Raw genomic sequence first — 19,466 nt, 5'->3', positions numbered from 1 at the left:
GTTCTTAGTGTTTGTATAATAACCTCAGCAGATGGCATTTCCACCAGGTGTTTGCTAATTCCTGTTGCCGCTAGTTTGGAGGAGCTGAATGGGGGAAGTATGCTCTGTGAGGTTTTGTATGAGCAAGTGTTTAAGCACAGCCATCAGAGATTTAAGGACTATGCATGAAAGAATTAAAGAAACACTCTAGCTATGTCTTTGATGATGGAGTACCATCATAGATAGATAAAGCTATAAAAAAATTTATTATTTTCCATATTAGCCCTCATTTAAAGGACTACTCCACAAAACTTGCAAGTGCAAACTCTGTTTTAGTTCAATACTTCAATGTAGCAAATTTTTGACCTTGACATAAAGTGTGCTGTTTGATGGAGTATCTCTGAATGTCTTGATCGAAGCAAATGAGTGGATATATGATTCACTTTGTAAAATACCACAGTTTCACAAGGGTGTTGAAGGGTGTTGAAACACAAAAGTAATAATCTACTGTTGCTAACAACACTTGAAAGCTGAATAGGTATAAAAGTTGTGTGCAGTTTGCACCAATCATTTTGATTAATTGCACACCTGCAATTAACTCAACTTAAAATACAAAATCACTGATCAAAATACCATTGAATAAATGTCATAAACAACATTTTTAGGATTGCAATATTTATATTAGTTTAGCAGGAACAATGCAACTGTTGTTTATGTCACAATTAAAGAAGAGGCAATGAAATCCTGTTTGACATTTTGCTTATACATTTTTTTGTGTTACACCATAGTTCTTTTTCCACACAAAGTTATCATATGGTGAGAAACTCACACCGACCTACTTCTGCTCACAAAATAATGTTGCAGTTGAATCAGCTGGGGAGGAGCTGATTCAACGTACCTAAAACCCGGAGCTCCGGTGAGGAGTGTGTCTGTAATTGTCCTGTTTTTGTTGGTAAAACAGCGCAGAATTAAAAGAACATTGCGTTTGTCATCACCTCTCCAGTTGGGTTTTAGTAGCGGAGGAAGCCGCTTCTGTCACAGAGCTTTTAGGAAACACAATAATTAATGGTAACACATGCAAACAGAAGTCTCAAATGTTCAACCGGCTTCATGTTCATGGAGGATTGAACACTAAATGAAGCAGAAATTCACATGATGACTGTAGGCTTTTTTTTTTTTTGTCCCTCACCGTGTCGTATGAAGCTCGTGATAAATTATTCAGGTCCACAATAGACAAACTTCTATCGCCTCCCTAATCAAACTCTCTCTCTTTCTCTCTCTCTCTCTCTTTCACAGACGTACGCGTGTTCAGCCTCATAAATATCCATTCTCGCTAATCTTCCGGGACCCCTAATGAGCTGTGTGTTAGCTGGCGGTTGATGTTTGTGCGAGAACGCGTGGTGCCGCGGTGTGGGTAGTGTCTGGGAGAGAAACGTCTCGTGTCTGCGGGGACAATGCCCACCGGGATGAGCACAGATACACAAATACACATTCAGGAAATTGAGTAAATTCCACCGCATGTAGAGGAAACCCAAATCGAACAGAGGCGCAGTCTGGGGCATGCCAGCAGGAAAAGTGTTAGGAAAACATGGAGAAAATGAATCAGCAATGCCCTCCCCCTCCCAAAAAAACAAAAAGAAAAAAACCCTCCACTCAAACTGATCCATCCCAGTGGAAGAGGGATACATTATATACAAAGAGCAATGACTTCTTTTTTTTCCCCCTCTTCAATCTCATGAAATCCCTCAGGTTCAGAACTATTGAAGTGCTGCTATAAATTCTTAAAGTCTCACAGGCAGAAATGAAACAAGGCCAGAAGCTGTAGCCTCTGCTCTGCCAAAGCCCCCGACCTCATGCCGACTGCTTGATCTGAAATCCTGAGAGGAGGCTAGGTGATGACTGAAGTGGCCTCAGAATTATTGATGAGACAGAGACGGTGTGGTGTTCGAGTAAATCCACAGAAAATTGGGCAGGAAGAAAAAAAATCACACATGAAGGCAGTAAATGTGTTGTTTATAATAATGCCAGAAATTAGCTCCACTGTCACTCAGAAGGCTTCTTACCCTTGAGAAACAACTTAAAGGACATAGATACGTTTTAGTTGTAATAACTGTACTATTATTACAATTGCAATATACAGATTTTGAAATAATACAAAGTTTAGAAAAAGCATGCAAAAAAAACCCACATCTGGGTGACCTCATTGGTTGTTCAGAGGTTTGCTTATTATTACTGTTAACGTAAAAGGCAGACACAAAGGTTTGAGTTTCAGGCTGTTTTTCCACCACCAGTGGCCAATTTTCTGATGTGAGAAAGAGTCTGTAATGATCTACAAGCCATGATGGAGAACAACATGGAAATAAAGGCTGAAACAAGTGGTGACAGAGATAATTGTCATCTTCAGAACTTAATCTTCTGGTCCGAATCAATTTCTAGTCCGTTTTGTTGTGTTTCACTTGATTCATTTCCTCACTTGTTGCCTTCTCATCATCTGCTGTCTCTGCCTCAGTCTTTACATGCCACCACAACAGTCATACATAAAAATAAATCCACGCTAACAAATTTACACTGTGCAAACTCCATAGCTGCAGTAGACGACATGCTGTAATGGCTTGTGCATAACTGAATTGGGTAATTGGTTCACTACGACTCACCTTGTTCTTTATGTTGCAACACAAACATATTTTGGATAATGTCCGAATGAAAGTTAAATCTGTCCGTTCTAGTTTACTCCTGGTCAAGTTCATGACCTGTTAGCAGGCGTCTTTTATTGCAGATTTATCTGAAAACCTGGTGCTATTCTCGACACATGGTTTAGACTTTTCCTGCAGCCGTGCAGATTAAAAATAAACCTCAATGAAACTAAATAACGGTACCTCTTTGTGTGTTAGACATATCAAAGCTGCTTTGTAGATTAATTCCTACTGAGTCAGGTACATACTGTAGACTGCAGACGCTTGTTTGATTTACATTAAATTAACAAAACAACTGTTAAAGTGCAACTTCTCTTTTATATAAAGCAAACTGCATTTTATATGTTTAACCGATTTTCAGTCTTAATTTTGCCTTTTTAAAAACAGCAAAATGGCATAATTATCTTAAAACATTTGAAACTGAGATTAGCCTTAGATTTCACATTAGTTATTAATAAATATTACCTTATTTTTTGTTTGTGTCTCATCTTTAGGGTCTGGTGATTGAGCGGATTGGGAGAAGACCTCTCCTTATATTTGGTTTCTCCTCCATGGCTGTATTCTTCAGCCTGCTGACAATTTTCCTCAACTTCCAGGTGAGCCAATTATCCTACTCTGCAAGCTAAATTGTAACTGAAGTATAATCACAGTAAATACACACACACACGCACACGCACACACACACACACACACACACACACACACACACACACACACACACACACACTCACTCAATTCTGATCGTTACCTTCAAGATGCTAATGGAAACAAGGTTTCTCTCTGTGAAAAACATGGAATTTGTGCAGATCCTTAAAAACTTGTATATTTTTTTTCTTAAGAAATTTCACACGGCTTTGTTAGAGAATACTGATGATCAAATAGGATCATCAGAACCAAGAAAGACACCACAAAGGTCCATGACAAATCAAGCTTACAGAAGCATTAACATATAAATTTAATTATTCAAATTATCTTGAGTTATAAAAAGTGAGGTTCTTGTCTGCCTGTCTGAGTCAATTCTTTCCAGAGCTTCCTTTCTTTGGCAATTAAGCATTTTGGGGTTTGTTTCTACCAGCTTTACACATTTTTCTTTAATATAGGTCAAGATTGATAGAGTATCTGTGAACATCAATTTAAAGTCTTGCCACACATTTCCAATTAGATGTGAATATAGACTTTGACTAGGCCATTATACCACACCAATGTGTTTCAAACAGATGCTTGTTTTGGGGTCATTGATCTGCTGGAACATTAATTGCTGCTTCAGTTGAAACCATTTGCTGCCTCAAAACTGGTTTTCTTCCAGGATCAGCTTGGGTTTATGTCCAATCACCTTCACATTGACTCTTGAGTTTCCCTGTTCTTACTAGGGGGACGTTTCCCCGAAGCATGATGTTTTCTACATTGCATCAGAGGATCTTATTCGACATTAAGCATTTACATTGTGTCGTTCCAGGACAGTGTTTTATGGATGCCGTACCTCAGTTACAGCTGCATACTGGCTGTCATCGCGGGCTTTTGCTCGGGACCAGGTAAAACCACCTCTTTCCTTCAAACTGCTCTGACGTAATAAACTGCATAAGTATTGCGCAGATCTGAATGAGTGGGCCGATTTCATTTTTTTCCTGCAGTTATTCTCTGCTGTTGGTTAATCAGTAGGGCTTTCCCATCTGTGGTCCTGAATAATCAGCCAGCTAGCATGCCACAGTAAAAGATGTTGATCCTATATTTGCATACTAAACAGGACCTGTACAGCGTTGTATATGCGTGACGCTGCAGATACAAGAATGTGAGAGCGTGGGGGGCTTGGTGAGAGGTTGACTTTTTGTGTCAAGGTGAAGCCTTCACTGTTATATTCATGTCTCCTGGGAACGTTCGTCCAGCAAAGTGCCTGTAGAATGAGAGGGAAGAGTCTTCCTGTTCATTACATATGGATTTGGAGGTGAAGCTCATTAGATCATGTCCTTTAGTCAAATAAGGGAAAGAGAGGAAGCACAGAAAGGTAAAATGTCTTGCAAAACCTTCAGCTGCCGTACTCTGGAAAAACTTTGTGGTCGCCAGAATGATGCTAAAGTGCACTACTGTGGTGATCATTGAGAAAGATTGCTGTGTAGCGCACAGATAATTTATAGCCCCTTGAAATGAGTAAAACTTCTCACTGGGAGAGAAGAGGAGACGTATTCACAAGAGGGAAAGCCCCAGTTGTGCTCCAAGCGTTTGAGTGGATAAATGAGGAGCCATCCTCACCTCTGACTTGGCTCCAGCTTGGGAACTGTGGCCCAGATATTTCACTAATGCTCTGAGACATGAAGTTAGTTTCTTTCTGTGAGAAAAAGTGTGGATTTTTTAAAGTACGACAAAGGGTATGGTCACAACTTTTTTTTTTAGTTCTTACCTATCTATACATTGCTCTGTCTCCAACTCTCTTCCACTAGTTTTCAAAGAGCATTTTTTTTTTTTTATGAATTCAGCTTTTCTATAATGAACCCATCTATTATCTATGACCTACTTCGATATGCTCACAGATTTGTGGCTGCGTTATGCCACATGTGGGGTTTTCTACTGAACTGATCTTTACATTTTCTCTTTGCTACTTGAAGCTCGCTGCTTTTTCTTTTGTTGGAAATTGATATTTCCAGTAAGTATGTGTTTTCTTCCTGGGGTTTACAGAAATGTTTCAGAGCAGAGTCCAGTTGCTGTTATTCTGTATCACATTCAGTGAATTTTATGCTGCGCTATCCTCTATTCAGAGATGGAATTAAGCCATTTCTAAAAGTGTTTTTTTCTTTGCTTTGATTTAAACATAAACTCCCCATTATCATGTTCATGTACTGCTGTGAAAAAGTATTTAGAGTCAAAATGAGAGGCGGTTTATAGCTGAAAACCCTTTAATGTGGCTAAATTATAAGAAGGTTAAAGTAAAAGTGGGCCAAAATTACTCATCCGTGAAATAAAAAACATGTGGCCAGGTAATAGGTTTAGGAGGGAAATCACTTTTTCACATAGAGCCTGGTTGGTTTGCAGAGCTTAATCAAGATGAATAAATATTAATTTACCTTGACTTCGAGTGCCACTTGTATCGAATCCTTTTTCACAGAACTGTAGATAAAGTCACTATAAAAGGTTCTTACTATTTTGTTCTACAAAGGGCAACAGCATTAAGTTTTAACCTATAGTGCCACAGAACAAATCACGCCCAGTGAATCCAGCTTCCTTTAAAGTGAAACCTTTAAACAAACCGTGGGAAATTAAATGCCGCAAACCTGCTGTTGGTTATTTTAATAGCGCTTCTGAAACACCTCTTTTCAAGCAATAAAAATAAAAAGATGCGCGGCGCTTGGTTGCTGTGGTCCTCTATGTCTCGTCGTGCACCGCCACACCACCCCTGATGTGAGCGTGTAGCGGATATCGTGCTGACGCTGTGAAAGTTTGTATTTGCAGAATTGCACTATAAAAAAAAATCAGATTCCTTTGGGAGTTTCTTCCTGGCTTTTTGCAGGCTTTAATAGGTCTGCTGCCAAAGGGGACAACATCCAGCTTGATGAGAACTTCATTTTACTTTCTTCTGCCCTTGGGTGTTCTAAAATTATACTACAAAACAATGAAACTGTGCGCATCTGTACTTGATACGTGGTATATCTATTACAAATTCAAGTTCTGGATTTGATTTCATTATATGTCATCTTGCTATTCTGCAACAGTATGTGTGAAAGCAGGTTGTGTAGATTATGAAAAAACAAGAAATGTGAATGGGAAACGAAAAATAGAACACAAGCAACATTATGAAAAGTTACTGGATCTGTAATGAGAAGACAAAAAGCCTTTTTCTTCAAGGAAGCATTAAAAACTATGGAAAGCTTTTGTAGAATGAGAGAGAGCAAACGCATAATGGAACAGGAAGTCAAGACTGAGTATAATTAGCTAATTTGAAGGCATATTTTTGTTTCAAAGAGTTATTTGGTAGCCACAATATTTGGTAGGTTGCTATATTTCAATGGTCAGTCGTTTATTTTTTGCATATTTTTAACATATCTGGAGTTAAACTTCTCTGAATGTCCAAACCTGGTCTATTTTCTTGGTGGCTGAAATCCTATAGTTCATTGAGATTGACGAAAGCAGAGTGTCCTAAAAGTGAGGGCAAATTTTAATTGCTATTGGTTTCACAACTTCCAGCAATAATATCACAATTCAATATTTTTCTAAAATTGTGCAGCCCCAGTTGTTAAGTGCCACTCGAAAGAAGAAGATCTCCTTGGGTCCTTTTCAAAACTGTTAATACATATGTGCCAAATTTCATGTGCTAACCTGAATTTTAGGCTGTTCAGATGATTGACAAGTGGAACTGCAGTCTGCTGAGACGTGTACTTCTATGCCAAACACAGGCATTGACAGGTTGGCTTGGTGCAGATTTATCTGGCCAAATTTAATTGGGTCCTTAAATGGCTTTCGGCTGCATCTGGGAATCATTGTTTAACCTCCTGAGACTATCGCCACGGAGGCGATGGAGAAAATGCTGAGAAGATGTGGAAACTTTGAAGTTTTTCTGTGTAGAGACAAATTGTTCAGCAGATGTATTCTTGTATTTTCTTTGTGCCAGGTTTCTAAGTACCTTATAAACTAAATATTTTTATAGAGAGTTTTGCTAAGAAAATCAATCTGACATTTATGTGTCATGCCTAAACCTAAGATGCTATTTAAAACAAAACAAAACAAAACAAAAAATATGATTTTCTTTTAGATTTATTGACCTTTGTTCCTCCTATAGCAGTCTGACACAGTTATCTCATTAAACAGCTCATTCTCTTGCTGTCACGACTGTGGAGTTTGCCCCCTGTTGTCAAAAACAATAAAAAATATTGGGTTAAGACACCACCTCCCCCAAGCTGTCCCACAACCAGTGTAAACGGTCTGTACATGAAAGCTAATAAGACCACATCCAACAAACTAACAAGATGGGAGACAAGAACAACATCCCGCTGCCCTGTTTTGCATTCTGCAGGCTGAACAAGATGACAGCTTGCATTCTGATACGGGAGCATATCTACATATGGCCTCTTTTATTGCTCTTGCTGTATGGTAGCATTCCAGCAGCGTGTGCTTTTCTGCAGTAATGTATTTTTCCAGGTGCTCTTCTCCTCACCAGGGTGTGCTGGTCCCCCAACATCTGACACAGACCTGTGAGATGAAGGCTGCAGGGGAAGCGTCGTGGTGCATGTTGTCAGATGGATGTCAGTTAGTTCAACCATTAAGCACTGAGACGGGACAGATTACTGGACTCCATGTCTTGAACCCCTCCTTTTGCTTTGAGTGGGTAAATATGTTTTGGGGATTTTTCCCACCTCCCAAAACAAGTCTAATTAGATGGAATAACTTTCTATGGTGACATATAGATGAAGGAGTGCCATTTTTTTTGTGCTGATTATATATATATATATATATATTTTTTTTTTTTACTTTCTGTTGTGTGCCACATTCATTTAATTTACTTTCACTCTATAGCATCAGTATTGATTTTGTTGGCGTGTTAGCTGCATTGTGATGCTACAACAATTCAAAGAAACCTTGTAGTTCAGTTATTTTCAATTTATTCTTGACCTGTCATTTTCTAACAGAACTCTCAAGAAGAGACCCAGGATTTAAGGTTAAATGTATCTGAACATGATGTGGCTGTCTTCTCTCTGTGATGCCTATATGGCATATCTTGAAATCATGTCTGTGATAGGGCTGGAAAGGCCATTCTATCCCTCTTGTGTAAAAGCGAAAAACATACTTTTTGACGCTATTTCTATGTGAGACATAAGAGATTGACACATTTGTAAATGTGTAAGGAAGTGTTCATTAGTTTGGGACCAGTGTCTCCTTGTCTGTCCATCAAATTTCTTTCTAGACGTTTTTCTAAAAAAACCAAAAGCGGTTTCTGTATGACACTTAAACACTCCACATGTAATTCTGAAAACATGGAATGAAAACATGCCTTCCTAATATTCAGTTTATTCTGTAGATTGAGGTAAAAAGTGCTCTGTGTTTTGTTAGAGTCTCTGCACCAAAGGAGGCTTTAAGAGGTGTGAATTGATGGCGGTGGAATAAAAAAAGGCGAGGCTTGTTTTGCATGCCAGACTGATTATGAACGTGCATTGAATTTGGAAAACAAATTACGGTAGACCACACTTTGTCCCAGCTGACACTGCGGGTGAGGTTAGGCAAACTAAGGATGGGTCATTGCTGACACAGTGTTGTGCATAAATACATTCTTGACTGGAGCTCAAATTTTTTGAGAACTTTAAGGTGAACAATGCTTTTTGTTAACGTGACAAATGTGAAGTAAGCACAGCTGATCTAGAAGTCATTTAGTCGCCTTCTGTTTGGGGATGAGAGAAAAATTTACAAAGTGCTTTTAGGGACAGACTTTGGATATTTTATTCAGAATGAATAGCAGGATTTTTCCTTCAGGCGAGCGATGAGGAACTGCTGTATTATGTCTGTATGTGAGCTCATTTTAAGTTTTATTTCACATAACATGTTAGTTGACTGAGAACTGTTTCAAATTGGAGCTGTGTTCACAACATTAAGCTGGTGAACTATGAAAATGAATTTATTTTTAAGTTGACTGAAGGGAATTTAGAACCAGTTCTTGTACAAACCTGTCATCATATTGAATTAGACAACCAAATGAACACATGCTTAGAAATTTGATATACTTTTCAATTTCTGCAAGCTGTTGGGACTTTATCAACAAGCATGCAGTCATACAATGACGAGGCATCACAATATCACCACTTAACCAATAAAACTTTGGTCCGCTTGTTGTTGGAATAAAAAAAGAAGAATCCTGACCCATAGAGGATTGGACTCCACTTGACCTCTAAAGGGGTTCTGATGTATCTGGCACCAACGTGTTAAGAGCAGATCCTTGACGTTTTGCAAGTTGGGATTACGTGGATAGGACTCACTTGTCCAACATGTCCCTGACAAGCTGAATTGGACTGAGATCCGGGGAATTTCAGAGGACAAGTTGGCACCTCAAAATGGTTGTGCTTACCAAAGCATTCCTTGACTATTCTCGCTTTGTGGCAGGAGCATCACCATGCTGAAAGAGACTACAAATATCAGAGAATACTGTTTCCATGAATGGGAATGCAGTCATTTCGTCAGTGCACTGAGCTGCAGTAGCTCACCATACACTGAGAGTCCGTTAGGTCACCATTTGGTCTGAGGGTGACCTAACGGACCATATTCATAAATTAACCTTGAATGACTCTGTTGCTCTTATCCTTCCTTGGATCAATTTTGAAGAAAAAACAACAAAACAAAAAAAAACATTGCAGACCAGAAAGTTCCCAAAAAAGGTGTAACTTTAGGAATATTTTGATCCAGTAATCCAGCCATCATAATTTGCCTGTTGTCAAAATCATAATTTGGCCATTTTCAACTCGAGAGCTGCTGGAACCCAAAGTACAAAGTCATTAGTTCACAAATCTCTTATTGCTTCAAGTACATTGGGTTTGATTTCAAGGCATTCACCTGGTGTCTAATATCACAGACCTAGCAACAGTTGCTATGATGAAGAAATAATCCGTGTTATTCACTTCACCGATTATTTGCCATTATCTCATGTCTGGTCAGTGTGTTTATATTACGTATCGGTTACACAGAAAGTTTGTAAAAGCAGCTTAGTGGTTTTTCTTCCTACTTTTGTGACGGATTATGCGGCACAACTTATAAAATAGAAGTTTGTGTTGCTGATGCAAACGTTTGACACTGTCACAAAAATCTGGTCTTCACATGGTTGGCTCAAGAGAGATTTCTGTAGAGTAGGGATGATAAAATTCACTCCCAACAAACTTTGCTGTTGAGTAAAGCTGTCAAGTGGACCTGGAAGCATTGCTAACTGGACGATTTATGTTCACCTCTTATTGGAAAACTCACTGGAAGAAACCACAGCACATGGAGAGAGAGACAAACATATGTTTCATTGATCTTAACCATTGTTGGGGTGGGGGTGGGGGAATTGTATCATTAACAATTGATCTTTTTGAGAATAAACATACCGAATACAGAAAAGTAGCATTTATTGTGGGATACTGTGCTCTTATAGTTGCACCTGAACCATTTTGAGTCACGTTATCCCTAAATAAACTGCTACAGACAGCAAATTCACAGGACAAAAGTTATTCTATACTTGGTTTGTGAGACAATTTGTTTCTGCTAACTGTGGAGACACCTATTATCTCGAGCGACTGCTGCGAACTGGACCGCCACTCGGGGCCAGTTCCTCGTTACCTACAAATAGACACACTAATACTGTGAGGACCTGTGCACTTCCAAGCGTTCAGGTGTCAAAAGACATTAGCCACAGGGCCCACTGGGGTTTTCACTCCGTCTTCAAGCCGCACAGCAGCTGACTTCAGCACCTTCCTCCTCCTTTCGGAGCTCCTGATGGTTTTAAAACAGTGGAAAATGTTGCAACTCTCTGCAGAAGCCAAATTATTGAGGCACAAAGGATTTTTGATGTTTTGCCTAAATATCTGTCATGTTCTTTTCTGTCATCTGCAGTTTTATTTAAAGTAAGATCAATTTGCCGTCTTGACTGTAATTTTTCACTTTTACTTGTGTTTCTTTTTAGCTATTCTCACTTCAGAATCACTAAAAATGGTTTAGTGGACCTGCTTCATAACAAACGATTGACATATTCAAGACATTCCTCACATCCATTTACTGTTCAGACAGGATGAGCTGATTATTAGACTCTACTGCACTGATTTAGTTTGCAAGGTTAGTCTTGAACTCATCTTAGTTAAAATAGTCAAGTTCTTAACTTGCTTGCTCTGTCACATTTCAACCTGAGGTTTCTCTTAGCATTTACCACTGTATTTGCTCTTTGTTGATCAAAATCCTGACTATTTGGATTGATGCATCAGATTGTCTTCATCTGCAACAGAAACAAAGAAAACACACAAATGAAGTGTGTTGGAGGTGTGATACTGTGAAACATGGGAATGTGTGAATGCTCAATCTAATTTTATATGCATTTTAAAACTACACGACATTTTGCTGTGCATTTGGTAGCTAGTTTCAGTTCTCTATATATGCAATTCAGATTATATTTCATTGTCAGTATATTACAGGTGGAAAATTGTGGAAATATAATTTATAATTTAATGTTTAGACTATATATTAGGTATTATATATGTACACAAAGAGCACAGCAGCTGTTTCAATATTATCTGGGAGGCTCGATGTTTTGGACAGTTCTGAAAAACAACGCATAAGTTAAATTTTTTATCTGCAATCTCTCAGCCACTGCAAGAATTTATATTTAATATTTAATCTCAAACAACAGAAATACAACTGATATCTTCAGCCTTGCCGTTAAAAGAAATTCAACCAAACAGGAGGTTTCTTGTTTAAAATAAATTCAAACTTCCTCGGCTGCTGAATCTTATTCGGCTCTTTCTGATCCCGGTGAAGATAACAGACAGCAGAGCTGGAATTGAAACATAATAACCTCCATTGTAACGATCTCTATTCGGCCTATTCTTTTTATCACATCACATTCTATATGATCCCTGCAATTTCTTCCCTTAGATGAAAAATCCTGCAGTGGTGCAGGGTCTTATTCTCGTGGAATGAAAAAAATATTAGGCTCTGCGAATGCGGCAGGTAAACCGTAATCACACTTTTACAACCTTTTTCTAAGTTTTCCATCCTTAAAATAGATACAAATCTTCAGACAACGCTGGTTGTTATCATTTTTATTTCCTTGATGGAATAGCAAGGAGCAAAGTGGTTTACACAATTGAATGATCTTTTTTGGCCACATGTAGCCCTTTTTACTGCGTTTTTCATTTTTAAATAGAAATGGAGCTTTTTTACCTTCACCTACACACAAATAAACATTTTTGGAGTAACATTAAGGTTTGATGTAAAGCTCAAGCTAGCCATGATTCTTGATTTTGCATCAGGAAAGTATGCCTTATTGTTCATTAGATTCATGTAAGGAATTAGTCATTATTTACACATTATTTTAACAAAGGTATGTCTCTTATGAGCACTTTTCTATATTAGGAAGGAAGTTAGCTGAGAAAGAAAATCTAATTTAATGCTGGAAAAGTGTATCCTATTAGTAGGAACTCCCACTGCTTTTCAGATGAGAGGGTTGAACTTAAAGCGCAACCAGCAGGTCAAAGTGTTTCTTCCTTTTGGGAATAATTAAAGAAAAATTTCAGAACCTGATTTTTATGAGAGGATTTTTTTTTTGCTCTTGAACAAAAAAAAATATTGATATGAGTAGATCAAATTAGATAACGGCGAGATTTGCCATTTAATTGGTTGCTAGTTAGCAATATAACCATTTCTCCCTCCAAGTTTTGCATTGAAACACAAACATGTAAAAAATAAATGGCACATCATCATCTGGATGTTTCACATGTGTTTTTGTTGTAGTTCTCTTTTCCACTGATGTGTCAAATGTTCTGTGATTCACTTAGTTCTACCTGAATCACACGTAGAGCCAAACACAGTGCACTCTGCATGTTTTTAGATACATATTTTGCTCTGTAGTTAAGGATTAACTTAAGGATTTCATCTCTGAATGTAAACATCTTTACCTTTGCAAAAACGAGATTACTTGCTTTTTTTCCCATCCTTACATATCTGCTCCGTTGAGCTATGGGGGATCTGTGCGCTCCTCTTCTTTAGAATGTAAAGAAATGACAAGCATGAAAAGCACGGCAGATGGTGAGCTGGCTACCTGTGTTCAGACAGCAAAGTACCAGCTGTGTAATGAGAACAGACTTCTTTTCAGAGAAGAAAACTGAATTTTTTTTTTTTATCTTCAGCTATGACGAAGATAAAAAGATTTAATCAGTATTAAGCTAAGTTGACACTGGAGACTTCAGAAGCTCTGTGTAAAAGTCATCCAGTATTAATGTGTTATGCTAACAGACAGCAGCATTATTGGTCTGGGTGCAGCTCTGCCAAAATGTGCAACAATTGGAACGGATGAAGATGACTTCTGGTTACTAACTCGTAATGGATATTAATTTAATTTAGCATCAGAGTATTTTTTTATGTCCTGTTTTGTCTTTTTGGGAGCTATGATCTTCATCTTCTGATCAGCTGATGAGCCACTTGTTTGATTTTAAATTCGGTTTTCAATAAACCGTCTACATTGCCATCTCAATTTTTTTGGGTTTTGTTCTTGTCAGTTCTGTTTGTGTTTTCAGGTCCAGTTTACAACCTCGTTAGGACACAACAGAAACAGTGAATCTGAAGAAAAGTATTCAAATTTGAATCATCATAGGAGAAAACCAACCATTAGTGCATCATTAAAAAATGCACACAACATGTCTTTGGAAGCAGTCAGATATTATTTTTCAATTGTAGGGGTATTGCTGCATATTATCCTCCTTTGCCACGGAGGTCAGAACACATCGCTAAAGACCAGACACTTCAACAGCAACCTTTCCCAAATTGAAGCAAGCAAAGGCCACGATAATATTTTGCTGCTTCATTTGTATGCTGACCTTTTTATTAATTAAGTTTCAGTTGCGTCTGACTGAATAGTTTAGTCCCCCGTTTGCCTGATGAACTGACCACAAAGGTTGAGACACATCAGTTTGTTAGGAATCTACATGATCCTTCCCCAGCCATGTTCAGCAGCCAAACATCCAGTCAGTTTTAAAAAATATTCACCCACATACAACCGAGTGTGTCTCCAGAGTCGCCCACCTGTTTATTTTTTATTCTCCTGATACGTATTTTTGCGATAAAATGTAAATGGCTTTCTTTTATGCAGGCCGGCGAGAAGCTGCCAGAGGCTGATTATTGAAAAGCAGCTGAGGCAGTCACTACAGGCACTCGTTCTCCGGTGATGAAAGAGATATTGTTGTTGTTTGTCAAATCATGCTGAACCTCTCATTGTCCGGATGGAAATTAAGTCTCAACCAAAGATAATGACTCAGTGCTAACCATTGAAAGGCAGGTATTGGCAAGTCCAGCCGTTTTCCATTTGCTTCTCTCCCATATCTGTTTCCCAGGGAAGTATTTCACACCTGAATGTGGCAAAACACTAAAATATTTAGCTGATAATCAGAGTTTATTTTATGTTGAGTCATCAAATTGAGAATCACTAAGTTAAAGCTTTAAAACAGAAAATAGGGTTTCTAGATTTTGTTTTCTTTCTGTGCCATAACCCAACAATCACACAATTATGTGGCCTTTTAGAGAACAATGGTGCTTGAAAAGAATGTGCTGCTAAGTGGGGCCAAAATCAAGATGGCTGAACCTGAAGCCAACTGATGACAATTGACTTTGAGTTATCTGAAAAGTTCCAACAGTTTCTGAAAGGAGAGACGTTGCGTTTTTCAGCCAATATCAGGTTATTATGGTAATTTCACCCCCGCCATAGCAGGGAGTGAAATTAATCTGAGGGGTTTTAACTCTTTTAACAGACGGTGAATTGTGAAAATAACTTGAAAGTTCCAGTTGTTATGGAGAAATGGGCAAATATATATTTACACTCACAGGACATTTAAAGAACTGCGTACAATTAAAATAAGAAAACATATCCAAGTGGAGATTTGAAACTTGGGTCATCAGGGGTCAAGACATATCAGTTGAGTCGCAGGACCAAGCAGGTTTCCTCGATCCAAATATTTTAATGTCAAACTAGATCTCTTGGATAAACTGCATCTAATCATGACTGCTCTACAGGTCGCTTGTGTCACACACATGCATGTCCACACACATGGGAAAGTTGTGTATGCTTCAGATCCCTACTATGCATTCACCAAGAACAAGGTATACTTATAATTTACTGTACCTACATTTCTCTCTCACCAACGGCTAATATCCTCTCGGATAAGTTTGATGCATTATCGTCCCTTCTCCTTGTTAAGCACTGAACTCACTCATCCGCTTGGAGTGAGTTACACCTATTTGGCATCAAAATCTAGAAAAATATTGAGGATGCTTCTTGCGGAAGCTTTGAGGAGCCGTTTTATAAATCACTGCTGCAGCAGATCGATGTGCTGGCCGCAGAAATCACTTTTAACTCTGGGGAGATTAAAATTGTAAAAGTTTTATGGGTCAGTTTGAAAACTGTTACGAGGTGACAAACTCAGAGTTGATGTTACCTTGTTGTAAATTCCAGTTGTTTTTATTATAATACGGTTAAAGGCTTAGTCTGTGTAAGAAAGAAAAATGCAGGATTAATCCATCATAACGCAACTCTCCGAGGTCGCAGCAGTTTATGCACATTAATCATGAGCGTGAAATAGATGAGAACTTCTTTTTTTTTTAATAAGAAGGTATGCGTTTTAACATTTTGGTCTCGTTTTATCTGGATGGTGTTACACATTCATCTCTCATGCAGAGGCGATGTTGCCAGGACAAAGACAAACAGATAGAGAGCGCTGACAGATAGGCTTGTGCGGATAGGACAGGAAACAATTGAACAAGATGAATCACCTCTCACCAGGGAATTTGGTAATAAACGAGTTGGATGACCAACAGTGTGAATGGATAACTTAGTTGGTATAGAGAGATATTGGAGTTGTTGTGGAAACAATTCCTGACAAGCGGACGCCAGGAACAAAACAATTAGATTCTCATTTCGGGAAATGTGAAATATAATGTGAGGCAGGCATTATTTTTATTATAATTTTTTTTTTTTATTTAAAATGAGACTGGAATAGACTCGGCACCCCTCAAATGATTTACATCTGATTATGCAAATTGTTTTGGATTACCATCTGATTTGGTTAAGGTAAAATTGTTATTTTAACTCTCGGTTAAGCATCTGTGCAACGATGGGAGGATGAGGGGGGGATTGACAGATAGGGGCCTGTTCTGCAGTGTTGCCACTCCTGCTCCGCTCAACTATTGTAGAGGAAGAACCGAGCCAAAAAGCAAAACTTAGTTTTCTAGTCTGCCTCCCTTGAGATCCTCATTTTTGGTAGTATGATATGGATCACAACCGAGGTAATGACAATTGAAATGCTCTTTCTCTTCATTTTAGGACATAAGGTGAAGAGTTTCATTATTCAGGGGAGTTTAGTGCAAATCTGTGGCTCTTCTGCATTTTAAAAGGTTATCCGTGCTGGTTTGGCCGTCTGATTGCGATGCCTCCTTGGTACCTCTCCACATTGATTTTCTGAGCATGTGTCCCTGGGAAGAAACACCAGGACAGATAATACTAATTAAAGAATTTGAGAGAAAAACAATCCTTGCTAATCTTAAGCTTCACTGTGTGCGATATAGATTTATATATTAAATACTGATTGTGAAACTGAGAAATTGTAAAGGATGCAGTGGAAGCACAGATGCAAGTAAAGTGTTAGATTTATGTGATTATGGAATTATTCTTTGATATATGCACTTTAATGGGATTTTCTCCAATAAAAACTACAAATGCAATTTTCTATACGAATACATTATCATGATAAAAGATAGTTGTTCTGATGAGAAAACATTTTTCAAACATTAAAGAAAATATTACGGAGTTACTATTGACATTAATAACCTTTTACTTCAACCATCACATCCTTTGTTTCAAGTAGAACAATGAAAGTCATTTAGATGTGTAATTATCTATATCGCTATATGTAGGTATACATGATAACTACAAAGTTGGAGTGGGGAAAACAGTTTGATTCAGTGGTTGTAAAAGCTAAGGCATGTCTTAGTTTATACTGTGAAGAATAAAGCAAATTAAAAATAATCATACTGACTGTGCTGTGTGCAGGATCTTCTGTCATACTGAGAAAATCTCTGAAGACACTTCTTAGTTGTATGTCAGCTTCATGAAGAGGCTGCTAAGGGTTTTCTGTAAACTTCATCACTTTGTAAAACAGCCTTCATCATATCCAGCAGCTAACAGAGCAATCCCAAGAACGGAGCGAAGCTTTCATCAGCTTATAGAGATTTTTATGTAACCGATATGTCATAATGAGAGGTACCTGGACTCGAAGGCAAGCAACTATGGACACCAAACTAAGTTTAACAGATTTATTGAACAATAAGGTGTAATGGGGGGAGGATGGAGAGGTGTAGATCAGCGGCAGCAGGGAGGAACCGGGCCAGAGGAGGAACTGAGAAATGGGTGAGCGGTTAGACAGGAATAATGACAGGAATGATGGTGTGACCTGGTGAAGGCTTACGGTTTGAGGGTTCAGATGAGCAGAGGAGGGTACAGCAGTTGGGGCAGTGAGGGGTTTCCAGGTGGAGGAGTTCCAGCAGGTAACTGAGGGTGGACAGGCAGCAGCAGGGTGGTGGTTGTGGAGGAATCCAGGGGCTAGGCCTAGCAGAACAGCGAGGGTCAGGTGGATCTGAATCTCAGAGGTGAGAGCTGGTTCTAGGAGGAAGAAAGAGATGGAAGAGGCGTCAGGAACAAGTTAAACACTTTAGACACAGCACTGAGAGCTAGAGTGTACCACTGTAGAAGCGGAACCATCTGGCATCTTCTTCCGGGAAGCCGCTCCTATTTAAGGCCCTGACTGATTGGAGATGATAAGCACCAGCTGGATCCTAGTTCTGCAGGGGAAAACACTCCCCTGCAGAACCCAACACGATATGCTTCCGAAAACAGGTGATGGGAGAAGACATTGTACTCTCCACAGCAGAGCTGCTATTCCACCTCCTGTGCTTTTTGCCACAACTCTGTTAACTACTGTCTGTTTGTTTAGTTAGAAATCCATGCAGAGATGTTTCAGTTGTCAGATGTTTGACCTGTGTGACTAATCTTGCCCCATAATCACGCTGCATACTCTTTTTATATACAACGCCGTATCAAACGTTTTGTCTACATGTCCTCTGCTCCAGTCAGCTGTGGAGTGGAGTGAACCTGTAAACATATGAGTGAGAGCTACAAAGGCCAGCTGACAGTGAAGAGCGGAGATCAGAAAATCCCGCCTCATAAAGCCCGGCCTAGAAATACAAACATCTAGCCTTATTAAAAACTCAGCAGTCATGAAACAGAAAACTTGTCCCTGCTCGTGATACTTAAATCTCCTCATCCAGCAGAGAGATGTGCAGCGCAGTGGCTCTAGCTCATTATGCAGGACTGGAAAAAGGTGGCATGGGGCCTTGAACGGAATATAATTAAGGGGCCCCTTTTCATGTTAAGTATATGACAAACCACCAATGACTCTGTTGTAGATCTGTTTTTTTTTTTATTGTTTCATTAAGTCAGATTTGAGAGGTGGGTGTCTGTGTCAACAAAGTATGAATCAAGTTTAAACTAACTTAGTTCAGCCCCTTCCGTGCAAATTCTGCTTTTCCGTAAAACTTCATACGTGCAAATTCTGCTTTACCGTAAAACTTCATAATAACATAACTCAAGTAGAAGTAAAGAGTACAGTGTAGCAAGGCTGCTAACTTTTTCCTAAAAAGTTACTTGAATAAATGTAACTAGTTAATACCCACCTCTGTCTACAGGAAGCATAAGGAGTTACTGCAATATTACACAATTCTGCTACACAGTTGTATAGCATAGGGTCATTTTACACGATTCAAGGACATCTGAAGGTGAGCAGATTTGAAAATCTGTGCAGATAGAAGCAAGTGATTTGATATTCATAGATCCTTGCATATTAAATGAAGGAAAGGTGTAGCTGTAGGTGTAAGACATTGTGGGTTTTAAAGAGACGATTGTCCTTTAAAACATTCTGGAGCGCTGTTCTCTCCAGTATCACAGAAAAAAAAAATGTTGAAAAGTTCTTGCAATGTGCTGAATGTTACTTCTACTATTAAGGAATCTTAAAGACAGTTTCTGTCACTCATGTAAAAAAAAAA

General features: G+C 38.7%; 1 protein-coding gene across 6 annotated transcripts in view; it reads left to right on the top strand.

Moving 5' to 3' along the window:
- slc2a9l2 (solute carrier family 2 member 9, like 2) overlaps window positions 1–19,466 on the top strand; it is a 121,214-nt gene that overhangs the window by 74,221 nt on the left and 27,527 nt on the right. For all 6 annotated transcript variants that reach the window (XM_008409515.2, XM_008409518.2, XM_008409519.2 and 3 more), the window contains exons 10-11: window positions 3,167–3,268; window positions 4,129–4,204. In XM_008409515.2, the coding sequence (XP_008407737.1) occupies window positions 3,167–3,268; window positions 4,129–4,204 (178 nt within the window). The remainder of the gene's footprint in view (window positions 1–3,166; window positions 3,269–4,128; window positions 4,205–19,466) is intronic.

Source organism: Poecilia reticulata, linkage group LG5 (genome assembly GCF_000633615.1).
Source record: "Poecilia reticulata strain Guanapo linkage group LG5, Guppy_female_1.0+MT, whole genome shotgun sequence".
NCBI classification, from domain to species: domain Eukaryota; kingdom Metazoa; phylum Chordata; class Actinopteri; order Cyprinodontiformes; family Poeciliidae; genus Poecilia; species Poecilia reticulata.
This window is presented reverse-complemented; position numbering and strand designations above follow the sequence as displayed.